Source organism: Lithobates pipiens, unplaced genomic scaffold (genome assembly GCF_037356315.1).
Source record: "Lithobates pipiens isolate NorthernLeopardFrog02 unplaced genomic scaffold, aLitPip1_a1.2 Scaffold_8, whole genome shotgun sequence".
In the NCBI taxonomy this organism is placed as follows: domain Eukaryota; kingdom Metazoa; phylum Chordata; class Amphibia; order Anura; family Ranidae; genus Lithobates; species Lithobates pipiens.
In genome coordinates, this window is record NW_027507903.1 from 41,211,939 (window position 1) to 41,227,449 (window position 15,511).

A 15,511-nucleotide genomic window follows, 5' to 3' on the forward strand; every position below is an offset into this window, starting at 1 on the left:
TGTTGACTATTTATTACACTTTTGAAGCACCAGGACAATGACACGTGACACTGATGACAGATGGCACTGATACGTGGCAATGATGACACTTATACGTGACACTGATGACACGTGGCACTGATGACAGATGGCACTAATATGTGGCACTGATGACAGATGGCACTAATATGTGGCCCTGATGACACGTGGCACTTATATGTAGCACTGATGACACGTGGCACTAATACGTGGCACTGAAGACACGTGGCACTAATACGTGGCACTGATGACAGATGGCACTAATACGTGGCACTAATACGTGCCACCGATGACAGATGGCACTAATACATGGCACCGATGACGCGTGACACTGATGACAGATGGCACTGATAAGTGGCATTGATGACACGTGACACTGACAACAGATGGCACGTGACACTGACAGGTGGCACTGATGACAAATGCCACTGATATGTGGCACTGATGACAGATGGCACTAATACGTGGCACTGATGACAGATGGCACTATGTGGCACTGATGACACGTGGCACTGATGACAGATGGCACTTATACGTGGCACTGATGACAGATGGCACTGGGGACAAATGGCACTGACAACAGGTGGCACTGGGGGCAGGTAGCACTGGGGGCAGGTAGCACTGGGGTGGATGGCACTGGGGGCAGGTAGCACTGGGGTGGATGGCACTGGGGTGGATGGCACTGGGGCGGATTGCACTGGGGCGGATGTCACTGCTGGGGGAGGATGGCACTGCAGGGGGAGGATGGCACTGCTGGGGGGGATGGCACTTTTTTTTTTTTTTTTTACTTTTTTTTTTTTTTTGTACTTTTTTTTTTTTTTATTAGAGGCAGAACGGCTGCCACTGCAGCCGTTCATCTCTCCCCTCTCACACTGTCTGTGTGAGGAGGGAGAGCGGCGCTGAGAGATGATCTCATATGTTTACATATGAGATCACCTCCCATTGGACACGCCGATCACGCTGTAAACGGCCGCTGTGATTGGCCGTTTACAACGATCTGTGTTTGCCTGTCCCCGGGGGACACGGCGAACACAGAACTTCCGCGATGCGCGCCCGCGGCGGCGCACATTGCGGAAGTAAACATCAGGACAGCCATTCGGCTATAGGGCGGGCGCGAGTTGGTTAACTGACAATTGCGCGGTAACGCAACGCTGTACCCAAATAATTTTTTCCCCCACAAACAGAGCTTTCTTTTGGTGGTATTTGATCACCCGTGCAGTTTAATTTTTTTGCGCTATAAACAAAAAAAGGCAGACAAGTTTGAAATAAATATATATATAATTTATTATTTATTTTTTATTTTTTTGTTTCGGCTATAAAACATATCCAATTTAGGCCAATATGTATTTTGCTACATATTTTTGGTAAAAAAAATCCCAATAAGCTATATTGTTTGGTCTGCGCAAAAGTTATAGTGTCTATAAACTATGGGATATTTTTATGGAATTTTTTTTTTTTTACTAGTAATGGCAGCAATCAGTCACTTATACCGGGACTACAATATTGCAGTGGACAAATCGGACACTGACACTTTTTTTGGGGACCTGTGACATTATTACATCAGTGCTAAAAAATATGCACTGTCACTATACTAATGACACTGGCAAGGAAGGAGTTAACATCAGGGCGATCAAAGAGTTAACTGTGAGCCTAGCTAGTGCTGTGTGGGAGGTTTTTAGGGGAAAGTCCGTATCCCTGTGTTGCACCCTTGTTCTAAACAGGGCTGCTAGTAAATTTAGTTGTGCTAGGTGGTAACTAGCCTGGCGAATTTGTAGTCTTCAATCAAATGGGTTTCTCCTAAGCTTGGGTTTAACTGTGATTTCTTTCTTTTGTTAATAAGTGGCACTGTTACCTTTGGCATTAGTATGATAGATTACAGTGAATTCAGGTTATGAGTGAATATGCTTTCTTTGGCCGCAGAAGCTGCTGGGATATCCTATTTATTTAGAGAGAGTCGGGTAATCGGGGTTCTTTCTACCTGGGCTGCGGCCTGGGTGGGTGTGGGTGGAACAACAGCAGAGGTGTAGGCCTGAAGCATGGGGCCTAACCATGTGTAAATGGGCTCGGCTTGAGGGGAGCCTGATCGCTGCCAGGAGGCAAGGGAGAAGAAGTTGCCAGAAGGTCAACCACTCTTGTTGTCAGAGGTAGGCGTGAAGGGATGGAGTTCTGAAGGAATACCAGAGGAGACTCTTTACCAGGGACTGTGAAGTAGCTGGGAAAGCTTCAGGAGAGAACTCATCCACGAAGTACAATGGGTAGCTGTAAGTAAAGCTTGAAAGAGTACCGCGGGTAGCTGTGAGATAAGCTTGAGGGATCCAGCGGATTGCTGGGAGTCCGAGGAGCCCAGTGGGAAGCTGTGGGTGAAGCTTGAAGAATAGAGCCGGTAGCTGTGAATTAAGCCAGAAGAGTCCAGCAGGTAGCTGTGAGCTAAGCTTGATGATCTACAGTGGGGTACTGTAAAGTTGTTGCTATAGGAGACACCACAGATACAGATTGCTGCATTCGGCTTAAAGGCCCTTTATCTTTATTTCTGTCTGCCTAGTTCTATTTTTGTCTAAGCGTGTCCTGTGCCCTAACCCTCTTTCCCACTGTTCTTGCTAAGAGAAATAAAACTTTGTTCATTTTTAAAAGTGACTGGCGCCCATCTTTCCACCTTGCACTGCACCCACCATGCCTAGTAACCTGCACCCTGAGGAGGAATGTCAGCTCTCCCTGAATTATCGCTTTATCTCTGGAATTGATCCCCTTTTTAATGCATGCCAATATTCTGTGCCAGTGCCACTATTTACACAAATAACCACACTAGATATAGTGCTACTATTTTTTTTACCAATAACCACACTAGGTATAGTGCCACTATTTACACAAATAACCACACTAGATATAGTGCTACTATTTACACCAATAACCACACTAGATATAGTGCTACTATTTTACCAATAACCACACTAGATATAGTGCCACTATTTACACAAATAACCACACTAGATGTAGTGCTACTATTTACACAAATAACCACACAAGATATAGTGCTACTATTTATACCAATAACCACACTAGATATAGTGCCACTATTTACACAAATAACCACACTAGATGTAGTGCTACTATTTGCACAAATAACTACACAAGATATAGTGCTACTATTTATACCAATAACCACACTAGATATAGGGCCACTATTTACACAAATAACCACACTAGATATAGTGCTACTATTTATACCAATAACCACACTAGATATAGGGCCACTATTTACACAAATAACTACACTAGATATAGTGCTACTATTTATACCAATAACCACACTAGATATAGTGCCACTATTTACACAAATAACCACACTAGATGTAGTGCTACTATTTACACCAATAACCACACTAGATATAGTGCCAATATTTACACACATAACCACACTAGATATTGGTAAAAAAAATAGTAGCACTATATCTAGTGTGGTTATTTTTGTAAATATTGGCACTATATCTAGTGTGGTTATTGGTAAAATAGTAGCACTATATCTAGTGTGGTTATTTGTGTAACTAGTGGCACTATATCTAGTGTGGTTATTTGTGTAAATAGTGGCACTATATCTAGTGCGGTTATTGGTATAAATAGTAGCACTATATCTAGTGTGGTTATTTGTGTAAATAGTGGCACTATATCTAGTGTGGTTATTGGTAAAAAAAATAGTAGCACTATAACCACACTAGTTATAGTGCCACTATTTACACAAATAACCACACTAGATATAGTGCTACTATTTACACCAATAACCACACTAGATATAGTGCTACTATTTATACTAATAACCACACTAGATATAGTGCCACTATTTACACAAATAACCACACTAGATATAGTGCTACTATTTATACCAATAACCACACTAGATATAGTGCCACTATTTACACAAATAACCACACTAGATATAGTGCCACTATTTACACCAATAACCAACCTAGATATAGTGCTACTATTTATACCAATAACCACACTAGATATAGTAGCACTATTTACACAAATAACCACACTGGATATAGTGCTACTATCTTACCAATAACCACACTAGATATAGTGCTACTATTTATACCAATACCACACTAGATATAGTGCCACTATTTACACAAATAACCACACTAGATGTAGTGCTACTATTTACACCAATAACCACACTAGATATAGTGCCACTATTTACACAAATAACCACACTAGATATAGGGCTACTATTTATACCAATAACCACAGTAGATATAGTTCCACTATTTACACAAATAACCACACTAGATATAGTGCTACTATTTACACAAATAACCACACTAGATATAGTGCCACTATTTACACCAATAACCAACCTAGATATAGTGCTACTATTTTTACCAATAACCACACTAGATATAGTGCCACTATTTACACAAATAACCACACTAGATGTAGTGCTACTATTTACACCAATAACCACACTAGATATAGTGCTACTATTTACACCAATTAAATTAAAGTGCAAAATCAGAAATATTTTTTATATACATAATCTAGTAGTTAAACTGACCTAGTTACAATAAAGTGATTATGTGCATAATATATTAGAATGCATCCACTTATATATAAACAGTCCTTATAAAGAGCTTCAATTATAAAACAGAAAAGTGTTCCAGTGCACTAAAAGTGCTAACATGCAAAATCCTTCATGCAATAACGCGCACTGATGAAAACATAAAGTCCATTCCAATTAAATGAAATCCACAGACTATATTAGTAATGACGGAATGTCGGCTCCTGTGCTCCCCCTTCAGTGTGTACCCTCACCTTAGAGCATGTGACCTTGCAGCTAAGCTTGGTCAAAACACGCTTAATAACCTACTCTGGGTTCAGTGTCTGTACTTGGGTCCTGGGCTGATTGCCGGTACGTTTTTCCACATAAAAGTATAACAGAGGTGTAAAAGTGTAACAGAGATGTAAAAATTTAAAAGGTACAAATATTGTGGACCAATAGCAGGAATGAATACATTTTTAATAAGGATAAACTCCTGGGAGTGATTGTCTCATTAAGGTAAAGCTGAAGATAAGAGGACGATGCAACCTTTTAACATGTTTTACAACTGTGTAACTAACAAGCCACAATTTCTACTTCAGGTTAACGATGCTGGTGGCTCTATGACTATCCACACATTTGGGGCGTATTTTGGATTGACAGTGGCTTGGATCCTACAGCGTCCCAATTTAAAGCAAAATAACAACAGGGAAGGATCTGTTTATACGTCTGATCTCTTTGCAATGATTGGTGAGTTTGCATGATAGACAACTTTATCCAATTAAAAAACTTCAATACCTTTTATATTGTGTGCCCGCAATGTAAATTTTTGTAAATTCCTAGTTTTTGACAGACAGATTTTATTCTTATTATATACAATAGATTGTACATTCTGAAAATTGACACTATGGTTTATTGTGACTATGAAGGGAGGGGGAGGGAGTAAATTGGCCTGGGTTTGGTTTACAGGCCATTCAGTGAACCACCATGAAGTCCAAAAAATTCTGAACTTTATTCAAAACCCTGTCGATGTCTCATTTTGAATGTTAAGGCAAAAGGCAAAAAATGTGTTTGAACACGCGAACACCATTAAAGTCTATGTGTCACATAACTAGTGGGGAGTCCGGATTGCAGAAGGAGACCTCTCTTGTGTCCCAGACATGCGGCCCCTGGTAGAGGAGACAGGAGGCGCAAGAGTCGAAGGTAGCACGAGTGCCTGGCAGGATCAACAGCCAAAGGATGGATCAGGCGGCTCTCAGGAAGCTGTATCAGGATCAGCAGGCCTTGGCGGCAGGAGACGGGGACCAGCAGGCAGCAGGGCACACAGGAAGCTTGTCAATAGTAACCTCTTTACAGGCTGGGCCTGCCGGCATGTACCTCTCCCCCTTTTTTCCTATTTGCTAATGGGTTATGGTAGCAACGCCCTAAGGGGTGAATGATTCAATTGTGTGTGCTAATTTTAAGGGTTAATATGCAAGTTATTTTCATAAAAAGTGTTTGGGGACCTGGGTCCTGCCTCAGGGGACATGTATCAATGCAGGTATACTATAGACACCCCCAGGTACAAAATTGAAAGGAATATTTCACTTTTATTTTTTTACTTTAAGCATTATTAAAATCACTGCTCCCGAAAAAATGTCAGTTTTTTTAAAACTTTTTTTCTGCATTGACTCAGGTCCCCAAACACTTTTTATGATTAATACCAACCATATAAGCCTTTAAAATTAGCACTTTTGATTTCTCCCATAGACTTTTAAAGGGTGTTCCGCGGCTTTCGAAAATTTGCCATGACCACCCAAAATTGTTCGCTATTCGGCAAACAGGCATACATCCGATGTTCGATTCAAACATTGGGCTCATCCTTACTGGTCACTGGGAGTTCAACATGGCACCCCATGGCCAAGAACTCTCTGAGGATCTGAAAAAAATAACTGTTGCATCTACATAAAGATGGCTTGGGCTATAAAAAGATTGCCAAACCCTGAAACTGAGCTGCAGCACAGTGGCCAAGACCATACAGCAGTTTAACAGGACAGGTTCCACTCAGAACAGGCCTAGCCATGGTCAACCAAAGAAGTTGAGTGCACATGCTCAGTGTCATATGCAGACATTGTCTTTAGGAAACAGACTTATTAGTGCTGCTCGCATTGCTGCAGAGGTTGAAGAGGTGGGGGGGGGGGGTCAACTTGTCAGTGCTCAGACCATACGCCGCACACTGCATCAAATTGGTCTGCATGGTTATCATCCCAGAAGGAAGCCTCTTCTAAAGATGATGCCAAGAAAGCCCACAAACAGTTTGCTGAAGACAAGCAGACTAAGGACATGAATTACTGGAACCATGTCATGTGGTCTGATGTGATCAAGATAAACTTATTTGGGTCAGATGGTGTCAAGTGTGTGTGGTGGCAACCAGGTGAGGAGTACAAAGACATATGTGTCTTGCCTACAGTCAAGCATGGTGGTGGGAGTGTCATGGTCTGGGGCTGCATGAGTGCTGCCTGTACTGGGGATCTACAGTTCATTGAGGGAACCATGAATGCCAACATGTACTGTGATATACTGAAGCCAAGCATGATCCCCTCCCTTCAGAGACTGGGCCGCAGGGCAGTATTCCAACATATGAGCCCAATCACACCTCCAAGATGACCACTGTCTTGTTAAAGAAGCTGAGGGTAAAGATGATGGACTGGCCAAACATGTCTCCAAACCTAAACCCTATTGAGCATCTGTGGGGCATCCTTGAAGGGAAGGTGGAGGAGGGCAAGGTCTCTGTCAGGGTCGTTACCTGGATGGTCGCGGTGCTGCCCGTGTTGGTGCGCGCCGATGTCCTGCGGTGCGTGCTGGGGTGCGTGTTCCTGTGCGTGCGGTGTTGCGCGCTCCTGTGGGCGCTGGTGCGCGTCAGTGTGTGCCCTCGCGTGCCCCTGCTGGCGCTGGTGCGCGTCAGCGCGCTGTGGTGGGCACTTCGGGTACCGCTGGTGTGTCTGCCGGCGTTCGGGGGCGCGCGCGCCCGTGCGCATCGGCGCGCGCCCGTGCGCGGTGCTTGGTGCCAAACGGCCTATTTAGGTCTGCCACTGACATCTCCCAGGTGCTGCCTGATCAACAGCTTCTCGGTTCCTGTCCCGTTGTTCGTATCCTGTGTTCCTGTTTGCTTACCTCCTGACGACCCGGCTTTCCCTTGACACCGCTGACCTCTGCCTCCATCTGACCTCCGCCTGTTTGACCTCTCTTTTGCCTGCTCCTTCTGTGCCTCTGCTGCCCGCCTGTTGCCATACCCTGCCTGCACCCGGACTTGCCTGCTCTGCTCCTGTTCTGTACCCAGTTGCCTGTGTCCTATCTACACACCTGCTGCCAGAAGCTTCCTGCAAGTTCCTGCTCCTGGAGCCATATCACAGGCTCTCTTACCACTCCGCACTCTCAGCCACCTGTCTGCTCTATCAGGGGTTGTAAGTCGGACACGTACGGGAGACCACCCTCTGCCCAAGCGGACTCATCGGTTCGGTAAGTGCCAGCCTGACAGTCTCTAACATCAGCTCCGTGATGTCATCATGGAGGAGGGGAAGAGGACTCCAGTGGTAACCTGTGAAGCTCTGGTGAACTCCATGCCCAAGAGGGTTAAGGCAGTGCTGGAAAATAATGGTGGCCACACAAAATATTGAAACTTTGTGCCCAATTTGGACATTTTCACTCAGGAGTTATTTTGAGGGGACAGCAAATTTACACTGTTATACAAGCTGTACACTCACTACTTTACATTGTAGCAAAGTGTCATTTCTTCAGTGTTGTCACATGAACAGATATAATAAAATATTTACAAAAATGTGAGGGGTGTACTCAGAGATACTGTATATTTGAATATTGATCATTGATATATATTGATCAATCCTGATGTACTGATAGCCCATCTCAAAGTTAACAGTCTGAGGTATTTAGTAAGAGGCATGGCGATTTTTTTTTTAAGTTATAATGGTTTGTCACTATTTCTTGAAAAATTAGGAAATTAAATATAATGATTTATTTATTTTTTTTCACTTTTTTTTTTTTTTTACAAACTGTCAACAGAGTAGCTCAGTGTGACCATAGTGACACTGTAATAATCTGGGGGGCTTTCATTGACAGCTTGCTTGCTATTGTGATGCCTTGATTGGCTAATCACATGGCAAATGGTGCTGTGATTGGCCCAGGTAGAATGTGATGCCAATCACAGCAGAACAATAGTAAGCAAGCCATCGTGGATGGAGGTCATTCATGACTGTTTTGCCTAGGATTGGTTATAGAGATCACATGATACCCCAGCCACTCACAGCAGTCAGGTGCAAAGTGCCATTATCCGCTGTGCCCACCAGACACAGTGGTCATGAGATCACACTGCTGCGTGTCCCGTGGGCATGCCAGTATGCATATGCTGAGCAATGCACTAGTATGTCACTTAGCCTGCAGCTGCCACCCTTTTGCAGTAAAAAGTCGTTTTTAATGTAAAACTAAAGAGTATTTTTTTTTAACCATTTCCTCTTTTGTGTATATACAGGGACATTGTATTTGTGGATGTATTGGCCCAGCTTTAATTCAGCTATCTCCAGTCATGGTGATGCCCAGCACAGAGCTGCCATTAATACATATTGCTCTCTGGCTTCCTGTGTTCTCACAACTGTTGCTATCTCCAGTGTAACCAGCAAAACCGGTAAATTAGAAATGGTAAGTGTATAAAATCTGAATCCTGTCCATATGACACATACTCTATATTGCCAAAAGTATTGGGATGCCTGCCTTTACACGCACGTGAACTTTAATGGCATCCCAGTCTTAGTCCGCAGGGTTCAATATTGAGTGGGCCCACCCTTTGCAGCTATAACAACTTCAACTCTTCTGGGAAGGCTGTCCAAAAGGTTTAGGAGTGTGTCTATGGGAAAGTTTGACCATACTTCCAAAAGCGCTTTTATGAGAGCATGCACTGATGTTGGACGAGAAGGCCTGGCTTGCAGGCTCTGTTTTAATTCATCCCAAAGGTGTTCTATAGGGTTGGAGTCATGACTCTGTGCAGGCCAGTCAAGTTTCTCCACCTCAAACTCGCTCATCCATGTCTTTCTGGACCTTGCTTTGTGCACTGGTGTGCAGTCATGTTGGAACAGGAAGGGGCCATCCCCAAACTGTTCCCAAAACGTTGGGAGCGTGAAATTGTCCAAAATGTCTTGGTATGCTGTTGCCTTAGGGGTTCCCTTCATTGGAACTAAGGGGCCAAGCCCAACCCCTGAAAAACAACCCCACACCATAATCCCCCCTCCACCAAATGACTTGGAATGGTGGCCCCATACTTTTGGCAATATAGTGTGGATTAGCGAGTTTAGAAAAAAGTAGTTTTGAAATGTAAACTATGCTAGCCTTATATATATTAAATTTTGCCAGGCTTGGTGAAGCAGTTGTATTTCTATATTGGTCTGTACACAATTACACCTTGGAAAATGCTGTCTTGTAGTCGTGAACTCATTTGTTCACAAATTTTTAAACTAATTAACAAAGTCTGGGTGATATTGATCTGCTTATTACTTTTTTTTGCATCAATAAAGAATATTTTACCTCTGCTGCTTGGATAAGGTAATCCTCTTTGGTACACCCCTTTTGGATATAATTGTCTATTCAGTTTATCTTAGCCCTTGTACACACGGTCGGAGATTTCGACAACCAAATCCGTCGGATTTTGTCCGTTGGATTTTGCCCGTCGGATCTTGTCCGAAACTGTTGCATACACACGGTCGGACTAAGTTGTCGAAAAAAAATCCGATCATTCAGAACGTGATGACGTAATTTTGTTACGATGGGACTACATTCACGCTAGTAGCCAATAGCTTTGATGTAGGAATTTGATCTGAGCATGCGTGGCACTTGGTCCGATCAAAATTCTCTACACATGATCGGAGTATGTCCGATTGAACCAGTTGGTCGGAAAATATTTCCAACAAGTTGGAAAATTGGGTCCGACGGATATTCCGACGGAATCAGTCCGATGCATACCACACACAGTTGGATTATCCGACAACACGGTCCGATAGGACACATTCCGATGGATTCTCTGACCGTGTGTACAAGGGCTTAGCGTTATTGGCTTACAGCTCCTTACTTTTCTATTAGGTAACGCTAGATACACACTATACATTTTTTATGTAGATTTTTTTCTTCAGATTTACCAAAACCATATAATATGAGGTCAAACCTTAAAAGTTTCAATTTGGCACTACACGGTTTTGGTAAATCTAAAAGAAATCGGACAAAAGTTGTATAGTGTGTAGGCAGGCATGTCCAAAGTCCGGTACACGGGCCAGTCACGGCCCGCGTTCTGGTTTTGGACGACCCGCCTGGTAATGCTGACATATCTATCTTTTGTGGCCCCCAACGAAACCCTGAGCGCCAGGGACCACAAAAGATAGATATGCTGGCTGCCATGAAGGCATGGGGCGGGACCAGTGCCGTGCATACAGGATAAAGGAGTATTTCCTGTTTACACGGCATCCTTTGTAAAAGGAAGTCCCGTCTTCTGCGCTGCCATTGGACAACTGTTTTGTCCATCATAGGAGGCGGGACTTTCAATTAAAGAGTCCGTCGGTAAAAACAGGAGTTTCTCCTGTATGTCTGTCGGCACTCGTCCCGCCCCCCTCCCTGTCTCCTCCAAGGCTGCAGAGGACATGAATCAGGCTGCACTGATGGCAATGGTGAGTCTGCATTTATGTCAATGTGGGGGCTGCATTCATGTCAGTGTGGGGGCTGCATTCATGTCAGTGTGGGGGCTGCATTCATGTCAGTGTGGGGGCTGCATTCATGGCAGTGTGGGGGCTGCATTCATGGCAATACAGTGGGGGCTGCATTCATGGCAATACGGTGGGGGCTGCATTCATGGCAATACGGTGGGGGCTGCATTCATGGCAATACGGTGGGGGCTGCATTCATGGCAATGGAGTGGGGGCTGGAGATGGGTACTGTTTAGGCTGCATTGATGGGTACTGACCCTTATTTTGCTTCATAGTTCTGTATTTAAAATTGAAGATTTTTATTTTTTTTGATGAGACTTCCTTTTTAAACTTAATGTGCGTGGTATAAGCCGATTAAATACTGTATATCCAAATAACACACCCGAGCTCATCTATTCACCACACACAGCACAAAGGCAAGAGAATTCTTGTTGGGCGGTGTATTAGTGCTCGGACGAACACACTTAGACCGAATTTTAATGGTTTAAAGAATGTCAGGCAAAATGGTCGGCCCTCAAGCATGTTCACTTCATCAAATCTGGCCCTCTTTGAACAAAGTTTGGACACCCCTGATATAGTAACTATTATTATTATTATTATTATTATTCTTATTCTATTTCATTACAGGTAAATAATGAATTTGAAGCAGAAGCAACATGCCATCATTGAATCCCTGATAAAGGATTGCAGGCATCGTTGACCAGAGCCATTTGCAGAGACGGATGAAGAAGCTTAAATGGTGTCATCTCTGTAAACATTCTGTAGACTTCTGTAGATCACGGTTATCCTGCACCCCTCCTATATCAAGAACCCAATGATGACGCGTTGCTTCCAATTTGAATCCATTATTTACCTGCAATGAAAATGAAGATGAAGAAGAGTTGCTAAACAGGAAGAATTACTCTACCAATGTGTGCAATTTGAACAATGTACAGTGGAACCTTGGATTACGAGCATAACCCCTTCCAGGAGAATGCTTGTAATCCAAAGCACTCGCATATCAAAGCGAGTTTCCCCAAAGAAGTCAATGGAAACCAAGATAATTCTTTCCACCTTGACTTCTATTGCATGCAATACTGAATGTGGCCAGAGGTGGGGGGGGGGGGGGGCTCTGGAGAGCCTCAGAAATACTCGGGGACAGCTTGGCAGTCCTTGGAAAGGCGAGAGTATTTCCAAGTATTTCTGAGTGATTCCGAGTATTTTCGAACAGCTCTGAACTGTTCCGAGTGTCACCAGCGCCCCCCCGCACCTGTGGCCAAATGTGGTACTGCACACCACATTAGCTTGAATTCTGCTCATTTTGCGAGACAATACTTGCAAACCGAGTCAGGATTTTTTTTTTAAAGTTGCTCGTCTTTCAAATTGCTCGTTAACCACGGTACTCGTTAACCATGTTACTCGTTAACCAAGGTTCCACTGTAACTTAATAAAAACGTATGACCCCTTATGCATTCGTTTTGGTTGAGCCTTTACTATTAATGTGTGGCTTCACATCTGCTCTGTACTGACACTGGGGCAAATACATGTATGGACCTGTTCTAAACTTTCAAAGTCTTGACACTCAGACCTCTATAGCAAAAATCTTATTTGGATAATATCAGAGGGGTATTTTATGATGTAGACTTCACCATACTAAGATATCTCCTAGCGTTTCTGTAATTTGTTACTGTATTTTTGCTGCGCTGATAGAATGTTGGTGTTACAGGTTCACATTCAGAATGCCACTCTGGCTGGAGGAGTGGCAGTTGGGACCGCTGCGGAAATGATGCTTACTCCCTATGGATCTCTGATAGTTGGATTTATATGTGGAATTATTTCTACACTTGGATATGTCTACCTTACAGTAAGTGAAATACTGACCTTGTCTTTATTTAGCCTGTTTTAAACAGCGACTCTATCATCTATTTGTTTCAGGAACATGTCTAAAATGCGTGTACATTTCTGTGCAGATCATACAGTAGTGACTTATGCAACTAATACAACCCTTATAGAACTGGTGATTTAACCAATTCGCACCTGGGGCAATTATTTTTATTTTTGCGCACGTTAAAGTCTGCATTTATTGTTGAAAAAAAAGACTTAAAACCCTAAACAATTATATATTTTTGAAAGAGGCCTTGTAGAATAAATAGTGGCAGTTGCAATTTTTTATGTTGCACAATATTTGCACAAATATTTTCGGTAAAAAATTAATTTTAGTACACGCACAAAATAAAATACACAATTTTTTGGTAAAATATAAAAGATGGGGTTGCACTGAGTAAATAGATAACAAACCCATCAAGTCTTAACCACTTGCCCTCCGGAAGGTTTACCCCCATTCATAACCAGGCTATGATATGGCATTGCGTTACTTTAACTGACAATTGCACAGTCGTGTGATAAATATTTAAACATTTTAATTTATGTCCTTTGATACCTACAAATAGAGCTTTCTTTTGGTGGTATTTGATCACCTCTGCGGTTTTTATTTTTTGCGCCATAAACTATAAAAGACTGACATTTTTGAAAAATAAATAAATAATTTTTACTTTCTGCTATAAAACATATCCAATAAAAATGGAATGAAATCAGATTTCTTCATCAGTGTAGGCCAATATGTATTCTGCTACATATTTTTGGTAAAACAATCCCAACAAGTATATATTGATTGGTTGGTGCAAAAGTTATAGCGTCTTAAACTATGGGATATTTTAATTTTTAATTTTTTTAATGTATTTCTTTTACTTGTAATGGCAGTGTTCAGTGACTTATAGCTGTACTGTGACATTGTGGTGGAAAATTCGGACACTTTTGACACTAATACAGTGATCAGGGCTAAAAAATATGCACTGTCAGAGTACTAATGACATTGGCTGGGAAGGGGTTAACATCAGGGACTATCATAGAGTTAAATGTGTTCCTAGCCTGTGCTTGTGTACTGTGGAGAGATGGTTTTACTAAGGGAAGGCATATATCCGTGTCCCTACTTTGCAGGAAAACAGGATCCATGACTTCCCGACTGACAGACCGGCGATCTGTCTTGTTTACACAGGCAGATCACTGTTCTGCCTGTGTACTGAACAATCAGCGGGTGCCGGCGGGCATGAAGTCTGCGGTATCACCCGCTGGGCTCCTGCTGTGTGTGATCACAGTGGAACCAGCAGCCATTAGCTCCACAGGCCTAGAAGTGACAGATCACATACTAGGTATGCGCAGAATGGCTGTCCTGCAACACTATATCTACAGTGGGCGGTCTGCAAATGGTTAAGATTGCATTGCATGCAAAAAAAAACAAAAAAAAAACTGTATTCAGAATTGCCCAAAGGCAAAGCTTTAAAAGTGTTTCCCATTTATCAATTTAGATTTAACAGTGAGTCATGGCCCCAGATTTTTTTCTCTCACTTTTGATGTTTGCTTGGAGCAATGCCACACGTGTATATTTGCATTTATGTGTGTGCATTGAGCAGTGGGATTGCTTTTACATGTTTTATATGTATAACATAAAACAAGCCCCCTATGTGATAGCATGGGCAGATGACAGGCTCTCTTTATGTAATCCTTTGGAGGGGGGGGTTACTAAAACTGTAGGATTCAGAATCTGGTGCAGCTTTGCATGGTAGCCAATCAGCTTCTAACGTCAGCCTATTCATTTAATCTTTGACATTAAAACCAGGAAGCTGATTGGTTTCTCTGTAGAGCTGCTCCAGTTTTTAGTAAATCAACCCTTAGGGGGTCTATGGAACTCCAATGGTCTCCTTTGCCCTGTACTTCAGCTAATCAAGCTAAAAGTCTGAGGAACAAATGAACTGGAAAGGGGAAATAACTAAATGAGTGTAGTTTCCATGTTCATTCATCGCACAGGAGATCGAGGAATGGATGTTCCCTGGGCTCCTTTTACTCTCCATTTTAAGTACCCCAAGAACCATGAAGGGAGGGGGGAGGGGGGTTGGCCATTTAACATTACAATAAAAGTGATTTTATAATAAACAGCTGGGAGTCGACTGTAAAAAAGGTTCCCAGCTCCCTTTGGCCGGAATTGTTTATAAGAGACATATGTTTTTCAAATGGGAATCCAACAACTAGAAAGTGAGAAGTTGATTCATAGCATTACAATAAAGTGGACTTTGTATCCTTTCTCATTGGGAAGGAGAGGTGGCTGGGAAAAATAACATGCAGTACCCATATTATAATGTGTATGTAGCAGATGACATTTGGGATCAAATGTCATACGCATGTAAAT

The 15,511-nt window shown here is 42.6% G+C and overlaps 1 protein-coding gene across 1 annotated transcript in view; it reads left to right on the forward strand.

The window, feature by feature from the left end:
* The window catches only part of RHCG (Rh family C glycoprotein), a 167,337-nt gene that overhangs the window by 127,741 nt on the left and 24,085 nt on the right, over nt 1–15,511 (forward strand). Inside the window, exons 4-6 of the mRNA XM_077472834.1 lie at nt 5,155–5,302; nt 9,078–9,244; nt 12,995–13,132. Coding sequence (XP_077328960.1) covers nt 5,155–5,302; nt 9,078–9,244; nt 12,995–13,132 — 453 coding nt within the window. The remainder of the gene's footprint in view (nt 1–5,154; nt 5,303–9,077; nt 9,245–12,994; nt 13,133–15,511) is intronic.